Source organism: Poecile atricapillus, chromosome 10 (assembly GCF_030490865.1).
Source record: "Poecile atricapillus isolate bPoeAtr1 chromosome 10, bPoeAtr1.hap1, whole genome shotgun sequence".
NCBI classification, from domain to species: domain Eukaryota; kingdom Metazoa; phylum Chordata; class Aves; order Passeriformes; family Paridae; genus Poecile; species Poecile atricapillus.
Genome location: NC_081258.1, coordinates 15,520,383 through 15,539,329, shown reverse-complemented (window position 1 = coordinate 15,539,329; position 18,947 = coordinate 15,520,383). Strand labels below are relative to the sequence as shown.

Below are 18,947 nucleotides of genomic sequence, written 5' to 3'. Positions count from 1 at the left end.
CAGTGAATCCCAGTCCCTGCGGGCTCTACAAGGTGGAGTTGGTTGCAGTGTGATGGGCGAGGGATTCATCCTCCCTTCCGATGCGCTGACTCTTGTTCTCCAAAGAGCTGTGGGAGCTCTTCTGTTCCTCTTCCAGCACCTGTGAGGGAACAAGCAACCAGAAGTCAGGGAAATAGAGGAAAGTGAGGAGCAAAGGCACACAAAAGCACAACTCAGAATTCACTGAGTTGAGATGAAGGACACCACAAAGTAGAGCTGATTTTATTTTGAGGGGGGCAAAAAGTTTGAGATGAGGTCTTAAGAAGAAAACAAGGGGAATCAAAATGTGGAGCAGGAAGAGGCAGCAAATCCAAATGTGTTGCCTCACTAGAATCAAGAAGCCCTGGAGAACCAAATCATCTGTGATTGAGATAAGGATTAAATTTCACCCTGGAGCTATTTTGTTCTTTGATCTCACAAGCTAATTATAAATAATAATAATAAAAAAAAATAAAGGCATATTTATGGCTCTTTTAAAATACTTCCCCCATAATCCCTATTATCAACTAACCATTCTTAATTGTTTCTTTATTAACTAAACAACATAACACAGTAATCTTTCTTGGTGATGTTTTTCCAGAAAGTTGGAAGGTGACCATAGCATGACCATGTTATATTTCCCTGGGAGGGCAGCTGAAGCTGTGCTGACTTACACCATACTGTGATCTGTGCCAATATATTTTAATGATATTAAAAGCTCTTCAGAGATAATTCCTGATAGAGAAAAAGATGACTCTGGATTTCTTTGAGTACATGTATTGAATGCATTAATGAAGTTTACCTACCATGGCTTCACACCGTTGTCCTCTTTTTGCAATGTTGAACATTGGAACTGTCAATTTAATACTGGCTTCTTCACCCTCACGGACCATCAGAATATTTAACATCTTCCAAAAAATCAGAATTCCAAGTTATCAGAAGATCAGAAATCCCTCAGCTTTCCCACAAAATGACTGTACTTTTACATGCTTGACCTGCTAACAGAGCAGATGCTGCATAAAAGAATTGTAAAATAAGGTTAAATATAGATCTGTACAAATATGTCCATGTCCTGCTGATAAGGTCAAGCTGATAGTAGTTTTAATTTTAGATTGCTACTGTGTATGAATTTCGTGAATGCAATTACTGATATTAAACGATGAGAAAGTTTTCTGGAGTCATAGTTTTGGCACTACTTTAGAAATTGCACTGATAGCTTTGGCTTATTCTTTGTCTTATATAGGATAGGCAGCACAAACAATGGGAGTGTTTTGTCTGTTGATACATCAAGACTAAGAAATTCGGAAAAGTAGTTCATGAGGTCACAGTGAACTAGCTTCAAATTTCTGAGGAAAAAATGTGATTTTTGCAAAGTTCTACTTAATTATTGCTAATATTCTGGGCTAATATAGTTGAGCATTCCCTCTGCAGGTCCTTCAGGGATTTCTCTTCCTCAAAAAAACATTAAAAGAAATCCAATAGCTGTGCCTCTATCTGCCAGAATGATTATATCTATCATGAGGTAATTGCGAAGAATATGGATCTGTTACACCAGTCAGTGTGATTAGCAGTATAAGCAAAGTGTTTTATGAAGTATTTCCCTACAGCTGCTCACCAACAAGTCACTTCAATATTTTGGATAGGGTTTCCTGGCAATGCCTAGCACTGAGATATAGCATTACATACAATATACTTTCTTTTTTGCCTCATTCCTGGGCAAATGCCAGGTAGGCTTCCAGATGCCCCAATTCATATATTGTCATTTGTTCTCTGAAACATTTCCTCACAGGGAAGGAAGACTAAGGGCAGGAGCAGGAAAGAGTGTGACTCTTCATAAATATATTACAGCTACATCTTCACTGAACAATGCCTGAGTAGACAAGCATAATAATTCAGCATGGAGAATAGCTTTGTCTTACTTTTATCACAGTTTATGCTGAGGAGGCTTTGGCAACCAGTCAGCTGAAACTATTTCTACACCTGATCAGCTCTGGCACTGTGGACACCTCCCTGTTACCTCTGCTTCAGAGTCCCGGACTTGTTGCTTCAGCTCCTTCTGTTCTGCTCTCAGCTCCCACAGCAAGTTGTACAGATGGAGCATGTTCTTGTGTTTCTCTGAGGACCACGGCTGGAAGCAGAAAAGTCAGTGAAAAACAGCAGCACTTTCTAGGTGTTCTGATCTCTCACGGGATCAGGTACTCTGCTGGCAGAAACTGGCATAATCCTGCTACAGCAAATAAAGCAACATTAATTTCCATCATTGAAACATCAAAACCATGGTCAGCATGGGTTTGTCAGACTTCATTTTTATTTGGAATCCATCAGTAATGCAAGCCAGATGGCACATCTTGCACTTTGCTGATGCTGCTGTTCTATAGTTGGAATGAAATTAGATGAATAGGAATGTATAGCAATAGAGATGAAAAAATGGGACTCCAGCAATGGTGTTCTGTATATTCTCCCCAGTGGGAAACAGAAAATTAAAAAAAAAACCCTGTAACATTAAAAGAATCCCTATTTGTAATCTCTGTTTGCTTTTCTTAAGTGTAATTGTGCAGCATGACTACAGAATTTACTGACAGGCTTCTGCCTCTGGTTACACACTCACACTGATGCTGTTAGTAGGGTGACCCCTCACCCCTGATGAGATCATTTGGCTTAATGACAGCACACCACTTCTTTTGGAATATCTTTTATTTAGGCCAATCTATCTATCTATCTATCTATCTATCTATCTATCTATCTATCTATCTATCTATCTATCTGTCTATCTATCTGTATATCTATCTGTATATCTATCTATCTATCCATCTGCTATGTATTAAGCCTCAGCATCTTGTTCTGCAGAGTAAACATTGGGAGATTTAAGGAATGATAGGACCCAAGAAGTCCGTGACAGAAACAAAACCAGAACACAACTGTCTGCCTTTGCTGCTCTGTTCTCGAAGAGGGAACAACAGAAGAAATTTCAGCTTCCCTGCCATCAGTCTGCAGAACTGAGCCCAGCAGCTGCTGAACCTGCATTTTGCAGGATCCCAGGGGATGTGGAGTCTGCCTGATTACCAAATCTGAGAAGATGATCTCAGGCATAGCTAGAGCAGGCCTGTCATGTCACATTATGTCCTCCACTCCCAGTCACTCCCAGCATGGCAGCACATCTCCTGGGCTGCTGGTATTGTCAGCCTGGAGGTGTGCAGGTGGAGTAGAGGGGTAGCATGGAGTATGGCACACTTCTGGCTCTTTCACTGGCATTTCACCTTTGTGTCTTGTGATCTTCATACCTGGTATTTGACAGTGTTTTCTCTGCTCAGGAAGATTTCATCTTCTCTCTTCTCCCTCCCTATTACTCTGCAGAAAACCACCTTTGAGGCAATGGTGTCATGAAGCTCGAGGTGATATGTCAGCTGGATGATATCATCTATGACCATAAAGATACGTTCCTCTATATCTTCATCAGCAGGCTTTTCTGGATTTCTGTGGAAATACTCCTTGATTTGCTAATAGAGAGTGAAAAAAAGATACAGAAGCAACTTAGACAACACAAAACTGGCAAATTTACAGATTTGGGTAAAACCCCGAGGTAAAAATTGGGCTTTTCTGCCTTGACTTGCATCTCTCGGCCAATGGTCCAACTGTTCTTGCCTATGTCTTAAAAAACCCAACCACATAGCTGCTTAAAGCAATACAGAAGTGTCCTCTTTGTGGAGCAGAGTATGCTTTCCAAGCTACAAGTTAGCTTGGGGTGCATCCCTGCCTGAGGGAACTGCAGGAAGCAAGGTATTTTGGAGAAAAGCAAAGTTTCCCACATTTCCCAACAGAGGGGAAGAAAAGGTAAAATGTTCAGTGCTGCTCCAAAGACAGGCCATTGCATGGCTCTGTCTTGGCAGGTGAAGTGTCTGAGCCATACATACTGCCAGATGTTAGATTTCCTCCTCCTGTTCTGCAAACCAGACCTGACAAGAGGAAGATTACCTGCCCGTAACAAATCAGAGTGATGGGACAATTCATCAGGAACCTGAAATGATAATAGTTTGGGCTCGGCACACAAAATAATTTTCCTAGTTTTGAATCTTGTAAAAATTTTGTTCCAAAATCATAGTCAGAATTTTTTTACATTTCCTCTTGACACACGATTTCCAAGCCTTACTTTCCTAGTTTAATTCTAGCTGCTCAATGCAGTTCCTGACAACTGGTCACAGGTAGCTCTCTGTCAAGCAACTGTGAGACACAGCAGCTGAACAACGCTTGGATGTCTCATCTGGAGTTTTGCCTCAGCCATGCCCACTGAAAATGAACTGAAGCCCCAGGCAGTATGTTTTGCATAGTTTAAATATCACAGTGACACATATTTTTCTGTTCCTGCCTTGGCCATACCACTATAGGCCGGGGGTTAGCATCAGCTGCAATGCCAGCCTTTTCCGTTTTCTTGTCTCTTTCGCCAAACTCTATGTGCCGCATGTGCAGGAAATCCTCCCGCCCCACAAAGTACTCTGTCATCTCAGTAGCATTTTCAAAACGTTTGCAGAGGCCATCAACTCGTGCCATGTGGTAAAACTCCACTGTGTGCCCAGTCTCAGGTTCCAGTGACGTGTAGGAGTGAGCTAAGGACAAATCACACAAGTTTTCAGAGTTAGCAACTGTAATACACTCAATGTGTAGCATGTCCAGGGGAGGTCTCATTTTCTTCAGCTTTAGCAACAGATCTGATACAAGACTTATCCCCTGCTGCACAACACTGAGAGAACAAACATAATCCTAAAGAGAAAGTTTCAGCTTCTGTCAATTCTACTGATAAAAGTAGAAATCTATCACCCTGATACACATGATAAAGAAAACTACATAGGTGGAGGAGCACTGCCCAGGACTGCAAGCCCCCAACCCAATTTCTGCTCTTCATTGGAGATCATCTTATTTATCTACATAATTTATCCCACAAGTATCCTTTTCCCTCTGCCTTTCAGCTTTGGGCTTTTGCCACTGCTAGAAGGGAGTCATGTGAAATCCCATCAGCTGCAGTGGCTGCCCAGATGAGCTGGAATACCTTTAAGAAGGAGGGGGTGTCCTGGACTGAAATGGTCTGTGATCAGCTGTGTTTGTTTATTCACTTCTCTCATATACAACAGGTCTTCTCGGTGTTTGAACCATTCCTTCACCTCCAGTTCTTCAGTACCTGGCAAGAGACAAGTCATTTTGCAACCTTAGGTCACCCTTTTGGAGGTGGCAAAATTCTGATGAGCTCTCTGTGTCTGTGCCAGCATCCTGTGCTCCTGATACAGCCTCAGTGGACATGGTATGGCCACTGGAACTGCCCCTGTGCACAGGGGAATTTTGTGTGTGAATCCTAATCTACATTTGAGTAGATGAATTATACCCTAAGAGGATCTATTCCTCTCCTTGAACCAGAACTATAGTAATGAGCTCAAGAGTAGAACATGGCACAGCGAAGGACTAGGCAAGAGAAATTTAATCCCAAATACTTAATTATGGTGTCAGGAGATTGGAGCATCACACTATCCAAGAAGGCTGAGGGCAGGACACGTATGTCCAGTTAGGAATCTGCATGGTTTCTTGGACCAGCTGTTAAAAAAATAATGTTTTCAAGTACAGAGATATCCTCAGGCTGTAGCTGCCCCTTTCTATGGCCCTTTTTGACACCAGTGAGGAAATGAGGATAGTGACACTATTGGATCAAACTGAACCAGCCTTCCATTTCTCTGAAGACTGAAAATCCAAGCAGCTGACCTGTGACACTGAACAGTTTCACTGGTGTATAAAACAGATTCAAACTCTTGTGAAAACCCCTAGCAATGCTGGAAAGTTCAGGGGCTCGACAGACTAAGTGTGATGAAGAGTTTGAGGATATGGTAAATAACTCCTCCACAAAGGTGAAAGGAAAATGAGAAAGCACAAAAGAGACTCTGGCAGGAAGAGGATCACCTCCCCCTTTCCATCAGCATGCCCCAGGCTCTTTTCTTAGTGTGTGGAGCATGTTCATTCATCCCTCTTACGGTCTGAGTCTGCGTAGACAGTGAGGCGTTCCACCAGCCCATCTCTATTCGCATACGCTGCCCATTTCTCCAGTTTTGCTTTATCATACAGGATCACCTTCTTCCCCTGGGAAAAGGGATTCTCATATTCTGCAGTGGGCAAGAGAGATGTCAGACAAACAAATGTCCCAAATCCACTGAAAGGTCAGCTGGGGGCAATCAAAAGGCAAAGGAAGAATACCTACCTGTGCAAGACACCCTAATTTGGGCTACCCATGATAGTGGCATCTCAAAGCTCATGTCTATTTCCCCCTTTTCCTGCTGAAACAGAAGCAGAGATTTGTGGTTTTGGCAGCATCTCTTACTGTTCCAGGAGGCATTTTGGTCCTGGTGAACCTCAGTGATCAGAGCTCAGCTCATGCGAGGCTCTGCTCTGGGGAGCACCATGGCACAGTTATGACAGCACATCCCTACTCAAGCCTGATGAAATTATCTTCTCCTGGCTACTGCTCATGCTGGCAGGGAATGAATGTGGCAATCACCAAAATGATCAGATTATTTTATGTAGACCCTGGAGGACTCTTTGCTCCCTGGTTATGGGCACTGGCTGAGAAGAGTAGATAGTAAGAGGGAATTATTACTTGCATTCCTCTGTCCATCTTAGCGGGTGCAATGCCTGTTTTATCATGCTGTCTTCTTCCAGTAGGGCATTTTTTGCTTCTAGTACATGGCATGTTTTGTATATTAGAGGACACATATTATTTCTGCATTTGGTTGGCAGGTCTACCTTGCATCCAGGAGGGGAAGGTGACCAGCATAGAAAGAATGTCCACAAAATTCTCATTCTGCATTTTTAAAAATTATTTCATCCCAAAGGCCAATGCACTGGAGGCTTACAGAGATCCCTAGCCACTTATGACACCTGAAGAACCACTTGGAGTCCTGCTTCAGAAAGCACCAGAACTCTTCTAGACTGAGAAGGAATCTAAACCTGGCCAGAGTAGAAGGGATCTGACTTGGAGAGGGCAGCAGGCAGGCAGACATTCATGGGCTTATGGACACATGGGCTCCATACAGGGTCCCCACTGCTCAAGAGCATCGCTTGGGTCACTCACCATGTCATCCGTGTCCTCCTTGGGTGACTCTGTGGGCAACTGAGAGGGCTCATTGCTCTCTGACAACATAATTTCCCAGCAGAAAGAATCACTCAAATCAAAGCTGAGATCCTAGGGCATACAGGAAAAACTCTTTTAACTACAGGGCATTGTCAAAGGCCTGACACTAAACTTGACCACTGCATCAAGATGTCTGTGGTGCTCTGGACCTGCCTGGGTGTCAGAGACTTTAAGAACTCTAGAGATCTGGACCTTAGTGAGGTGAGCTCCTCAAACCCTTGTCTGGCTGGTGGAGCCCCAAAGACTGTGTCTAGAGACAGTTGCCTAGAAAGGGGTTGCCTAGAGGTTGCAGAACCCCTCCCTCGTGGTGCCTCGTCCTCAGATAAGAGGAAGTGGCTGGAAATGCTTCTGCCTCCTTCCCCAGGGCAAGCTGATCTAACTCAGACCCTCACCTCCCAGACTTTGCATCTGCTGGGGAGTAGCTGAGGTGTGTAAGGAAGAGCCTAATCAAGATCTTACCTGCTATGAGTAAGATGTGATCCTGGACTTCCCCAGGACTCAGGTTAGCCCAGCTGTCCCTCACGTGCCCAGGGTACCAAGGGCTTCCTACCTTGCAGCCTTTCCGGCAGTCCTGCATGTTCACCCAGTAGTTCCTGTGGTTCCAGATGCTCTCAATCCCAAGGAAGCACTCATCCATAGTGCTGTGGTGATTCCCCGTGAACGGGTTGATGAAGAAGGTCTCGGGAACCTTCCTCTTCCCAGACAGAACCAGAACCCAGGCATGTACCCGTAAGCCATGCAAAGGGTCTCGCTTGGGCTTTCCCACCTCCTGTAGCACAGAGGATAGAGCAACAATTACTGTCGTTTTATTGACACTTTAATCCAACCCAAGGACAATCTTATCCTTTCCTCTGCCCACTTCTAAAGAACTCCAGGGTCTTAATGCTCTTTAAGAGTGAGGTAGTGCATACCCAGCACATGTTCCTGTGCTGGCACACACTGTGTTCCTGGAGGCCAAGTGCTCATGGCCATGGTCAAGGTCGTGTCATACTTCACAGAGGAAGGTGTGAGCTCCTCTCTTTAGCCACCCATTACTGGTGTCTCAGCTCTTCTTCCTGGAGCTCACAGGAAGGTGAACCTTGCTAACTCACCATGAGCACCTCCTCTTCACTTTCCTCCTTTTCTGCAGATTCAGTTTCTTCCTCCTTCTTGGCCTGCTGCTGAAGCAAAAACTTACTCTGCGGTTCTAAAGGGTACTTAATTCTATACTTGTTGGGATCCTCCTCTTCTGGTACCTGCAAAAGCAGGGTATTACTGTGAAACCCATTGGAGATCAAAAGAAGGAAGTAAATATATAGTTTACAGGTACCTCCCAGTTCCCAGCATTTGGCTATCTGCAATATTGCACCTGGTGAGCAGAAATTCAGTGGAGCCAAAAAAGGCCTTGTAAGGAACTGTAGAAAATCACTCAAAAGATTCCTTTGGTGAGGTCCCTGGTACAGACTGAAATCCAGTGTGGACCTGAAGCTGTTCCCCCTAGCTCAGGTCTGGAGTTCACTGGACATGAACAGCTGAGTATGTGTGCTGGGCTCCTCCCTGCCCACTCACTGCAGGTCTCACCTCCGGGGGCTTCCTGAGCAGTGGGCACAGCTCCTGAGTCTGGTCCAGGGAGCACATCTCGAGGGTGGCATATCCATGTACACAGTAGGCATCGTAGCCAGCCCCGATCAGCAGGGAGCACAGCAGCACAGTGAAGTCAAAGCAGTTCCCTCGCTGGTACTTCAGAATGGTGGTTGGGGAATAGAGTGAACTGGGCTTGAAAGAGAGAGATGCATGTTCACAGTGCTTGTCTTGTGGAGCTAAAACACACAACAGGCAGAGAGGCATTGCCTACATCCCTGGGCTCTGCACCCTTAGGGAATCTGTTATATAACATTCCTTTAAAAGCCACAGACTCTAAAACTCCCCTCCAAAGTGATCTGGGGAAACTGGGGACAAATTTAACCACAGGAAGGGATGGACATGACAAACTTATCAAACTGCTGAAAACTTAACACTAATCACAATCCTGGAATGGGATTCCCCTCTATCTCCTGCTATTCTGTCTACAGTCTTTCCAAGGAAAATACCCATAAGCTAAATTATAGTTCACAGGAGGAAACATATTTCCTTCTGGCCCTCACTGGTGAGCAATAAAAAGTACACACATACTGCATACAGAGAGAGGTTCTACTCCAACTCAGTTCTCAGACGTCACCTAAGGTGATCAAGGCAGTCTCCATCTGCTAAATGGAGATATCTTCTGTGTGGTTACAAAGTGCCAGAGCTCCTCTTGAGACACTGGGACTCTTGGGACAGCCTGTGGCTGGCATAGATTGTTTAGGTCACTCTGCAGTCCTTGCTAGCAAGGAGTGTCTTCTCTTATCTGATTCTCATCAAGAACTTGCTCCAGCTCTGGCATCATCCCTTTTTGCTAACCCAGAGATCTCCCTTCAGCCATCCCAAAACATCCCAAAATATGAGAATAGAAATGTCTAAAAGTTTCTGAGAACCAGCCACTGAGGTCAAGTATCATCCCCTAGGGTTGACAAAGTTCCAAGATGTCTTGGTTCTAGGAGGGGAGGCTTGTCAGCCATTGCCTCCCACAGTGATCCAGCTGCTCATCTGGGCTGCCTGAAAGCAAGGTCTGGTCTTGAAGAAATGGTGCTTAATTACTTAAAAGTTACCACACTGAACATGCACTGGGACTGTGGGTCCAAGAGAACATGCACAGGCTTTGGGAAAATCAGGAGGTTGCCTAAAGAGTGAAGGGATGGTGGAAGTGTCAAAGACCTTTGTGATCCCAGCCACTGGGACTTCCCCACTGTGTCCTCCTGAAAGGCCCTTCTGTCACCTCTCTTATGTCTCTGCTGGGGCTGCAGCCCCTTTCTTACCGGTGTGAGTGGGCACTTGAGGGGCTCCATGATGAGGTAGTCACAGACAAAGCTGGCACAGCCTGACCAGTAGTACATGTCTGGGAAAGGCAGCAGGGTTGGCCTCACCGTTGTGCTCACAAACTTCTGTAGGGCAACAAGAGGAGTTTGGTTAGCCAACAGGCACTTGGAAGTCTCCCGTCCAAAGTCATCCTCAGACCACCCCTGGATGTTGCAGATCAAATTCAGGATCTTTCTACAGCATATCAACAGCATCAATATCCCTTCTCTCCAGTTCCAAGATGGAAACTTCATGGGGTTGGGAGGCTGTCTGCTTGCCTGTGGCTGAAACTTCAACCTCATCTCAGACACATTCAAGATGTGAGCCAGTTCTCTTAATTTTCAAGCAAGTCAAATAGCTACTGCCTTTTCTGGCTTTTACATCCTCTAGCATTTTTATTTGCCTTGCATGTTGATGATACAGCAAATTTTGGGGAAAGCTGGTACAAAGTAGCAATTCCAGGTGCCAGGGGGGAATATCAGGTCCAGAATTACACACCAGTTGTGCAGCTTGGGCCCAGAGAAAATAAAACCAGACCACAAAGCTCCACATTTACTCCTTCCCCGTAACTTCTGTGAAGTGCAGAGTAAGACCTAACTCTGGATCCATACTCCCTATCTGTGTCTGAGCCTGAGCCTTACCTATTTCATGTGTTTCTTTTCCTTCCCTTTATGTTTCTGTGGTCTCTCCCATTTCCTAAGCATCACTCTGCAGCCCACATGACAACACCAACATTTACATGGCTCATGGATTTGGAAAGCCAGGGTTCTGTGTGCCTGCTCAGGGGCTGTGGGTTCAGCCAGCAGGTTCCCTTTAGCCAGGAGGGAGGGCAGGAGGGGCTGCTGCTCTTTCACAGCATTTGGCACTGTGGAAACCAAGTGCTCCCTGTGCTGTGGCCCAGCCCCACAGCACCCCATACCTGCACACCACACTCATTGACCGGGTAGATGAAGAGCGGCTTGCGGTCAGGGCACAGGTGAGCGTACTGCTGGAAGAAATGGTCAGCGAGCTGCAGCAGTTCCTTTTCCTGCTGGGAATTTGTCTTGTACGAAGATGGTAAGAGGGATGTGTCAATGGAGCTCCAGTCAAAATCACTTACATAGCAGGGGGAGGAAGAGAGACACAAGTAATAAGCCAGGAGCAATACAGGCAAGATGACCTGGTATCAAAACATAGTAGGACTTCCCTGTTTCACAGGTAAAAAATGGGAGCCATATCCAAGGATATGATTTTGACATAGCCAAACATCTCTGGAGCAATGGCAAACTGACATATACCCAGAGTCTCGGGGGATCTTTATGCAGTGGTGAATGGATGTACAATCAAATGAGTTACCTTGTCTTGCTTGCACATACACACTCTTGGACAAACTCATCAGGCACAAGAAATTCGCTCACTCCCAACACAATACAAGTGCCATCCACACATGTGCAATCACCCTGTGGGGCCCAAAGGGAACATCTCTGCTCATCCCAGTCCTGGGCAGAGACTTACGGTTCATCATCTGAGACAGAGGCTTTCTTCTCAGCTGCATCTGTCTCCAGGTCATCAAGGAAATCACTGATATTTGAAGAGATCTCATCTTCTGGTGTTTTCTCCACTTCCTCTGTCTCCTCCAGGGCCTCCATTCTGCTTGGCACTACAGGAATGCACACACCAGGGTGAATTCAGGGGTGGGACCCAGGAACAGAGAAACACTCACATGGTGCCCGCAGTGGTTTGGTACATGAGTATGACTGAAGCAGCCAAAACCAAGAGAGTAAAGAGAGAGCATTGAGTTTGGGCTGGGTTTGGTAAAGAAGTGGCTCCATGTTCCTGGACACCCTAAGCATGGCAGAGCAGGCAGAGCCTGGCTCGGTAGGGCAGAGCACATCCCCACATTCAGGCTGAGTGCCCCGTGTCCTCCCTCCTGCCTGGGGTGCTGCTGGCGGGGCAGCAGCTCCATCAATCCGCTGGGCCCCGGCCACAGCCCGCGGCCGCGCAGGGGCCTTGGAGGGAGCGGGGCGCGGTGCGGAGCCGGCAGCCCCAAGGGCAGCGCCCCGCGTCTCAGGGGCGGTGTTTGTGTGCCGTGCCCGCGGTCAGGCTGACCCCGAGCGGGGCGCACAGCGGGCACAGGGAGGCGCGGCCCTTGCCGGGGGCCCCGCTCCGCTCCCGGCCCTCACCCGCGGCTCCAAGGGCAGCGCGGCCGCTCCCGGCCCGGCTCCGGAGCGCTCACCGTGGCAACGCCACCGCCGCGGCTCCCGGCACACGGGCCTGCTGCTCCCCCAGCCCAGCCGGGGCTCCCCCGGGGGCCCCCCAGACCTCCCGCCACAGCCCCCGGGCCCGGAGGCTCCTCGGGACCCCCGCGCACCCCCTGCGCTGCCCCAGCCCCGGCACCGCCGCCTCTCCCGTGCCCCGGGGCCGCTGGGAACCACGGGCGGCAAAGGAGGGGACAGTGCCAGCCCCTGCCCGCCACCACGGCTGAGCCGCCGCCCTCCCAAACCTGCTCCGAACCTCACCAGTTCGGCTCTCTTAAAAACCACCTCCAGCCATCCTTTGTTGCAGAGGCACATACCCAAAAACTGGCACCAAGGGATGGCAAGACACCTTGTTCTCTTTTTCTTTTGTTCTTTGTCTTTTTCTTTTTCTTTTTCTTTTTCTTTTTCTTTTTCTTTTTCTTTTTCTTTTTCTTTTTCTTTTTCTTTTTCTTTTTCTTTTTCTTTTTCTTTTTCTTTTTCTTTTTATTTTTCTTTTTCTTTTTCTTTTTCTTTTTCTTTTTCTTTTTCTTTTTCTTTTTCTTTTTCTTTTTCTTTTTCTTTTTCTTTTTCTTTTTCTTTTTCTTTTTCTTTTTCTTTTTCTTTTTCTTTTTCTTTTTCCTTTTCTTTTTCTTTTTCCTTTTCTTTCTCTTTTTCCTTTTCCTTTTTATATTTTCCTTTTTTCCCCTTTTTATCTTTGATTGGCAGTTCATTAGACTGTAAGCAGGGTCAGACACGAAACCCTTTTTTTTCTGGTTTGTTGTTGTGGTTAAGAAAAAATATGGATTGATGAACGGATGTTCACATTAGGCATTCTGTTAAGGGAACCGTAGCAATTAAAGCTCTGAGGATGCACAGACTGCAGTCAAAATGTATCAAGAAGTATAATTTTGAGTGATTAATGCAGTTTGCAGATGGCTCCTGTTGCTCAAATGGCATGAACCTGTATTGAGGGCAGGGGGCAGGGTTTTAGGTTGGATGTTAGGAAAAGGTTCTTCCCCAAAAGGGTGTTTGGGCACTGGAACAGGCTCCCCAGGGAAATGTTCACAGGGGGCCCAAAGCTTGCCAGAATTCAAAGAACGTTTGGACAATGCTCTGAGAGGCACAGGGTGGGACTGCTGGGGTGGTCCTGTGCAAGGGCTGGGAATTGGACTCTGTCCTTGTGGGTGCATTTCACATCTGGATATTCTGTGAAACAAAGTAGAGTAGGACCCTCCATCTCTCACCAGTACTTCTCAGCAGTTCTTAAATGCCAGAAGTCAATAAAAAAAAACCAAAACAGATAAGGCAAATATATGTTGTGCTTCCAAAACTGCGTGTACTCAGCACCCAAAGTTATCTGGCCTTCGCGTGTGCTGCTGTGGTATCTGTTGTTATTGCTGCATCAAAAACAGGTCCCACAAAAGCAGCTGGATGCACGGACCCCAGATTCCGGAGGGTTTTGCTGATACTCCCTATTCGGGACCCTATCAGGGCTGTGGATTGGGTCAGCATCCACGAGCTGTCGGCTCATCGGAGCGGCCGCCTGTGCCGGAGGATGGGCTGGCACAGTCCTTTCCTCCCGGCCTCCGAGGGACGCTAAGCGGGCTCTTGTGCAATCCCAAAGGAGCGTGTTTGCGTGGGGGAGAGGGATGAGCTGCCGGAGGCGATATAAGGCACACAGAGGGAGGCACGGAGCAGCCCCGGGTGTGCCGAGCCACCCGTGAGGGGAAGGAGCCGGGGCAGCGGTGGATGGAGGAGAGGACAGCGGCCTGGCCATGGTAAGCGGGAGGAGAATGAAGTGGTGGCATCTCTCAGGATTGCCGCGGTGGGCGAGGAGCAGACGGGGAATGAACTCTTCTTGTCCAGCAGCCTGGCGGTCACAGCTGCTCCGGGACAGTGGAGGGGGTGTGGGTGAGCTGAGTGACGGGGCTTTAGGCACTGGCTTTGCCCTGCTCTCAGAGCACTGATGGAACATTTCCCAGCCACCAGTCCTGGCCAACTCGCATCTGCATCTCTGATAAGGAGTATTTGGTGTCCAGGACTAATCCAGCACTGTGCCAGTAATTTCCCCAAAGAAATGCATTATCTGAACCAACAGAAGAGATTGATTCAATCTGTGTCTTTTTGGCACTAATTTTAGTCGTGTTCAAGGCTTTGGGTTTGTTTTATTATCCCATTGTCTCCTTGTTACGGATATGATTTACTGGAACAGTGAGGATCCTTTTGCAAATCCTAACTCTTCAAAAGAACTGTAGTAGGAAGAGGGTAACTCTTTTCCTCTTTGGAGAGCCCAGACTGATGCCTCAGCTGTGCATTTTTACTCAAATGGCCACTGAAATGTGGCTTTATCACTGTCAGCACATCCCTGTGGGTCCCAGGGCTGGTTTTTCCCACCTCCTTTCTGGAATAACTACCTAAATTCAGGATAGTGTTTGACCCTGATGAGAGGAGGCTGATCTGGCCCTTTGGGGTGGGAAATTACTTTGGGCCATAGAACTTAAGAAAAACAGTACAGAAATTATTGCACCCCTGCTTGAGGACTCAGCCTTTCTGAATGACTGCAAAGGTCTCCAGTGAGCATGATAACAAATCTGAGTTATCCAGAGCCTGCTTATTTTTCCAGGAAAGGATTGTGAGATGTTTGCTGCTGCTCTCTGTGCTCTGCCTGGCTGGCTGTGAAGGCAACAAGAGTGAGTCTCCCTGTGCTCTGTCCCTGCTGGGTCATGGATGGGTAGGATGGAAAGGAAAGGTCAAACCTTCACCTGATCCATGTTCAAGTTCCTCATTCAGGGTGCTGCTGAAGGCAGCTAAGGAGGAGCAATGGAATAGGGCTCAGTGAGGCAAGAACTGGGGTCCAGGAGCCAGCAAAATAGGCAGGAACTGCAGCAGGCTGTCCACCTCAGCCAGAAAGGGTGTATAACCCATGGAAACAAGCAAAGGTGCTGCAATGTGCCACCGTGCTCCTTGGTGACAGTGACAGACCCCATAGCTCAGATTGCAGCCAGGCTGAGGAGGTCTCACAGCCTCCCAGCAAGCTGAGGCAGTAGATTCATCCTCAGATGTGTCTGCTCTGGCTCTAGGCAAAGATCTCAGCCTTTGAAGGCTGTGCAGATTTTCCTGCAGTGGGGTGAGTTCTCAAAACTCTCATCAGGGAGATATTCTTGCTGCATTTGATCTTTCTTGCCTTTCCTTTGCCGCAGGTGAGCTGGCAGGCACCCATGGCCTGAGGCCAGAGGTTGCCCTCCGTGTCAAGAGGAGCCCAGATGCCTGCCTGCCAAACCCGTGCCAGCACCAGGGGCAGTGCCAGGTGACTGTGGACAGACCAGTTTGCAGCTGCAAGCCAGGCTTCACAGGGGAATTCTGCCAAGGTAGGGCTGGGAATGCTGGTGAGCCCTCCCCAGCCTGTCCATGGGCACCAGAGGGAAGGGTGATGGGGACAGTGCACTGATGTTACCATTGCTCTCCACTCCTGGAGCACATCCCACACCTGGTTCAGGTGCATTCCACACCACTACAACCATATCCTGACTACATGCTGGTACAAGACAAAGCCACAGGCCATTTTCTTCTCCCCCAAAAGCTTTAATTCCTTGGCTGTGCCATGGTGTAGCAGGGCATACTGCAGGGCACAGTTTCAGAACAAGCACATGCACCCTGGCACAGACACAGTGAAGCCCCTTCCACACACTGGACAAAAACTGTGTCTTCTTCCTCTGAAGGAGAGGGTCCCTGTCCCTCTGGTGCCCTAGACAGACTGTGGGGGCTGTGTGGACAGCCCTCCAAAGGGACCAGACTGTCTTTTGCCCAGTGTTTCTGAAGAGCCCTACAGCAGCCTGCACCAAGGCTGGGCCGAGAGGCTGCTGAGCTCAGTGGGACTGTGCCACCCTCCAGCTGGCCTAGGGCTCCCTTATTGCTATTGCAGATGGCTTTTTCCCCCAGATATGGTACTGAAGTTGGCCTGTGAGGAAGAGCACATGAAGATGATGGTGAGGAAGGAGGTGTTTGAGCTCTTGAAAATCCCGCTGGAGCTTGTCCACTTGAAGAACCAGGCATGCAAGGTCTCAGAGAAGGAAGAAGAGGGTGAGCTGTTTTTTGCAGCCACTCTCACAGGTGAAAACCACACTGCCTGTGGATCAGTAATCCAGGTGAGGATCCATAGATCTGAAGCCAGGAGAGGAGCAGATATGGTGGGGTGGGACAGCAAAGGGCAACCCCAAAGACTTCTGCTTTTATATCTGGGTGCTGAAAAGTTCTCATTCCCCTTGAAAGTCTTCCCTGAGGATGTCAGAAAGCTCTTCTGTTTCCACCAAATCCCTGCTGGCAGCACATTTTATCTTATTTAGGAGATCTTGGAAGTCTCATTGTGTGCTGTTAACAGCCCTCAGGTTTCTGGAGACATCCTCTGAACTCTGCAGCCCTGTCTCCTTGGTCCCTGACTTGCTTCATGGAGCAGGAAGGGTGCAGATGAAGTGGTGCTCCAGCTCTGCATTGCACTGAAGAGCCCTGTGCTCGCTATATGCCTGTGCCAGCAGCCCCCAGACACAAGCTGAAACCCCAGCAGATATCCAGGCATGGAGCAACTATAGCTGAGCTGCACCTTCTGAACTTGCAGCTCTGTGTATGGCTTCAGTCATGGTCTGGAGACTTGATTTCTGTGTCATTCCAGCAAAACAGTTCCCATGTCTCGTACTCCAACATCATCAAGTCAGAGCGGGAGGCCCACAGGGCCACGATCTCCCGGAGTTTTCAGCTGGAGGTGCAATTCTCCTGCATCTACGCCTACGAGCAGGTTGTGAGACTGCCCTTCACTCTCACTGCTGTTGACAAGTGAGTGTCCCATTTCACCTTGCTGCTGACATGGTGTCTTTGAGCTTGGAGAAAAGTAGATTCAATGAGACAATTTGCGAAGGCTCTGGGGAGCCCTAGAGAGCTCTGAGGTGCTGGACACTGGTGCCTTCACCTGTGCTATGTCCTTCACCTCCTTGTTCTGTTTGTGAGCTCTCGTCCTGTCCTCTCCTCTCAGGCTGGTGCAGTTTGTGGTCAGAGAAGGACACTTCAATGTCAGCATGAGACTGTACAAGTCCCCCTCCTACCTCGAGCCTTATCCCCTGCCAAGTGTGGCTGTCCCCCTCATGGACACACTCTATGTCCTGCTGAAATTAGAAGGGCAGCACCAGCTCAAGTACTTCCTGCTGAGTGTTTTGGAATGCTGGGCCACACCGAGCACGGATCCGCACCAGGATATGCAGCACAAGCTCATTGAGCAGGGGTGAGCAGAGTGTCCCCAGCACCTCCAGCCTCTTGCACCACAGTGTGTCAAGGACTGAGACAGAAATAGGCCTGCAGCCAGTCCCTGTGGGATGTGGTGTCCCAGGCTGGGGTGCTGAACCTTGTTTGCCACCCACTGATCCAGCCCTCGTGTCCCAGGTGTCCCCATGACGAGACAGTGACCTATCTCAATGCCATTGGAGAGAGCACTACTGCCAAGTTCAGCTTCCAGATGTTTCAGTTTGTTGGTTACCCTGAGGTGTTCCTGCACTGCCGTGTCCAGCTCTGTCTTCCTGACAGCCCAGAGCCCTGTGCCAAGGTGAGCTCCCTTGGTGGTCTGCACCGTGCCCTGGGTGGGTGTGGGACCTCCCTTCACTAGCTCTGCCTGGAGAAGAGGCTCTGCTCTGGTTTTGGGTGCCTCACAAAATAAACACCTCCAGAATCAGGAGCTCAGCCCAGCACCCTGAACCAAAGGTAAAAGGGCCTGAACCCACCAGAGACCTTTCCCTCTTCCCTGGGAAAGGAAGGGAGATCTACAGGATGGCCCCGGTGCAGGGTGCAGGGTGCAGGGTGCCTTCCCATCACCCTTCCTTTGGCTTTGTTGACAGCAATGCCCCAGGCACTGGAGGAACAGGCGGGCACTGGCAGATGACTACAATAGAATTGTCTCCTATGGGCCCATCCTCCTGCTGGCTGCTCCTTCCTCGGGAGCAGAGACCCATCATTCCAGCACAGACCAGCAGGACCCGGTGGGTACGTATGTCCTCCTGAGCACCGAGGTCAGCCCAGGAGATCCAGGCAGCAGCCCAGGAGCAGGGCTGGGGGCAAGCCCAACTACAGCACGGCTCAGAGCAGGCATGCATGCTGAGCTGTGGGCAGCAGGGGTGGGTGGAGGCCATTTGAGGTGCCCAGGTCCTGTTTGTGCCCTCAGGATCCCAAAGTGCCCCCAGCTCCTGTGGCTCCTGCCCGTCACAGGAGATGACCTCCCTGAATCTATCCCCAGTCAGGAGATGCCTCACCAGGGCTCAGAGCTGGCTCAGGTGACACAGATACAAAATCAATCTCTCCTCTTTGGCAGGACCCAGCCCATGGCTCTCCAGGGCCCTCGTTCCGCTGTGTGTGCTCGCTGTGCTCACTGTGGCTGCTGCGGCCGTCAGCGTGGGGCGGCGAATGGTTTAGGAAACAGCTGTTTCCCAATAAATGTGACAGCAGCAGAGAGGCATTGCTGTGTCTTTATGGGTGTTTTGGGGAAGAGGATAACGGTTGGAGGCAAGCAGTGCTTGAAGGATGAGGTGCATCACAGTGTTTCTGTTCCCTGTAGCATCTCTTGGACCTTCTCCCCTCTGGGCCCGTGGTTTCTAAACCCAGAG

At 48.6% G+C, this 18,947-nt stretch overlaps 2 protein-coding genes across 4 annotated transcripts; one reads left to right on the top strand and one right to left on the bottom strand.

Annotated features, from left to right (window-relative positions):
- DRC7 (dynein regulatory complex subunit 7) lies at positions 1-12,492 on the bottom strand. 3 transcript variants are annotated; one of them, XM_058845609.1, is made up of 16 exons: positions 12,444-12,492; positions 11,588-11,732; positions 11,013-11,187; positions 10,054-10,179; positions 8,741-8,935; positions 8,272-8,415; positions 7,731-7,949; positions 7,121-7,231; positions 6,251-6,326; positions 6,027-6,155; positions 5,060-5,188; positions 4,393-4,619; positions 3,300-3,515; positions 2,036-2,146; positions 825-926; positions 1-139 (listed from the first exon to the last, which is right to left on the bottom strand). In XM_058845609.1, the coding sequence occupies exons 2-16, from the start codon at positions 11,719-11,721 to the stop codon at positions 26-28; spliced, it is 2,208 nt and encodes a 735-aa protein (XP_058701592.1). In that variant the 5' UTR covers positions 11,722-11,732; positions 12,444-12,492; the 3' UTR covers positions 1-25. The 3 variants fall into 3 exon arrangements, with proteins under 3 accessions (XP_058701592.1, XP_058701591.1, XP_058701594.1); XM_058845608.1 differs by lacking the exon at positions 12,444-12,492 and adding an exon at positions 12,309-12,417; XM_058845611.1 differs by lacking the exon at positions 12,444-12,492 and adding an exon at positions 12,309-12,417 and having other exon boundaries at positions 6,251-6,323.
- Positions 12,493-14,863: 2,371 nt separating this feature from the next.
- On the top strand, positions 14,864-18,756 carry LOC131582777 (pancreatic secretory granule membrane major glycoprotein GP2-like). Its single transcript, XM_058846249.1, has 8 exons — positions 14,864-14,999; positions 15,510-15,677; positions 16,249-16,454; positions 16,976-17,136; positions 17,333-17,578; positions 17,737-17,896; positions 18,186-18,330; positions 18,656-18,756. The coding sequence occupies exons 1-8, from the start codon at positions 14,864-14,866 to the stop codon at positions 18,754-18,756; spliced, it is 1,323 nt and encodes a 440-aa protein (XP_058702232.1).
- Positions 18,757-18,947: the final 191 nt, after the last annotated feature.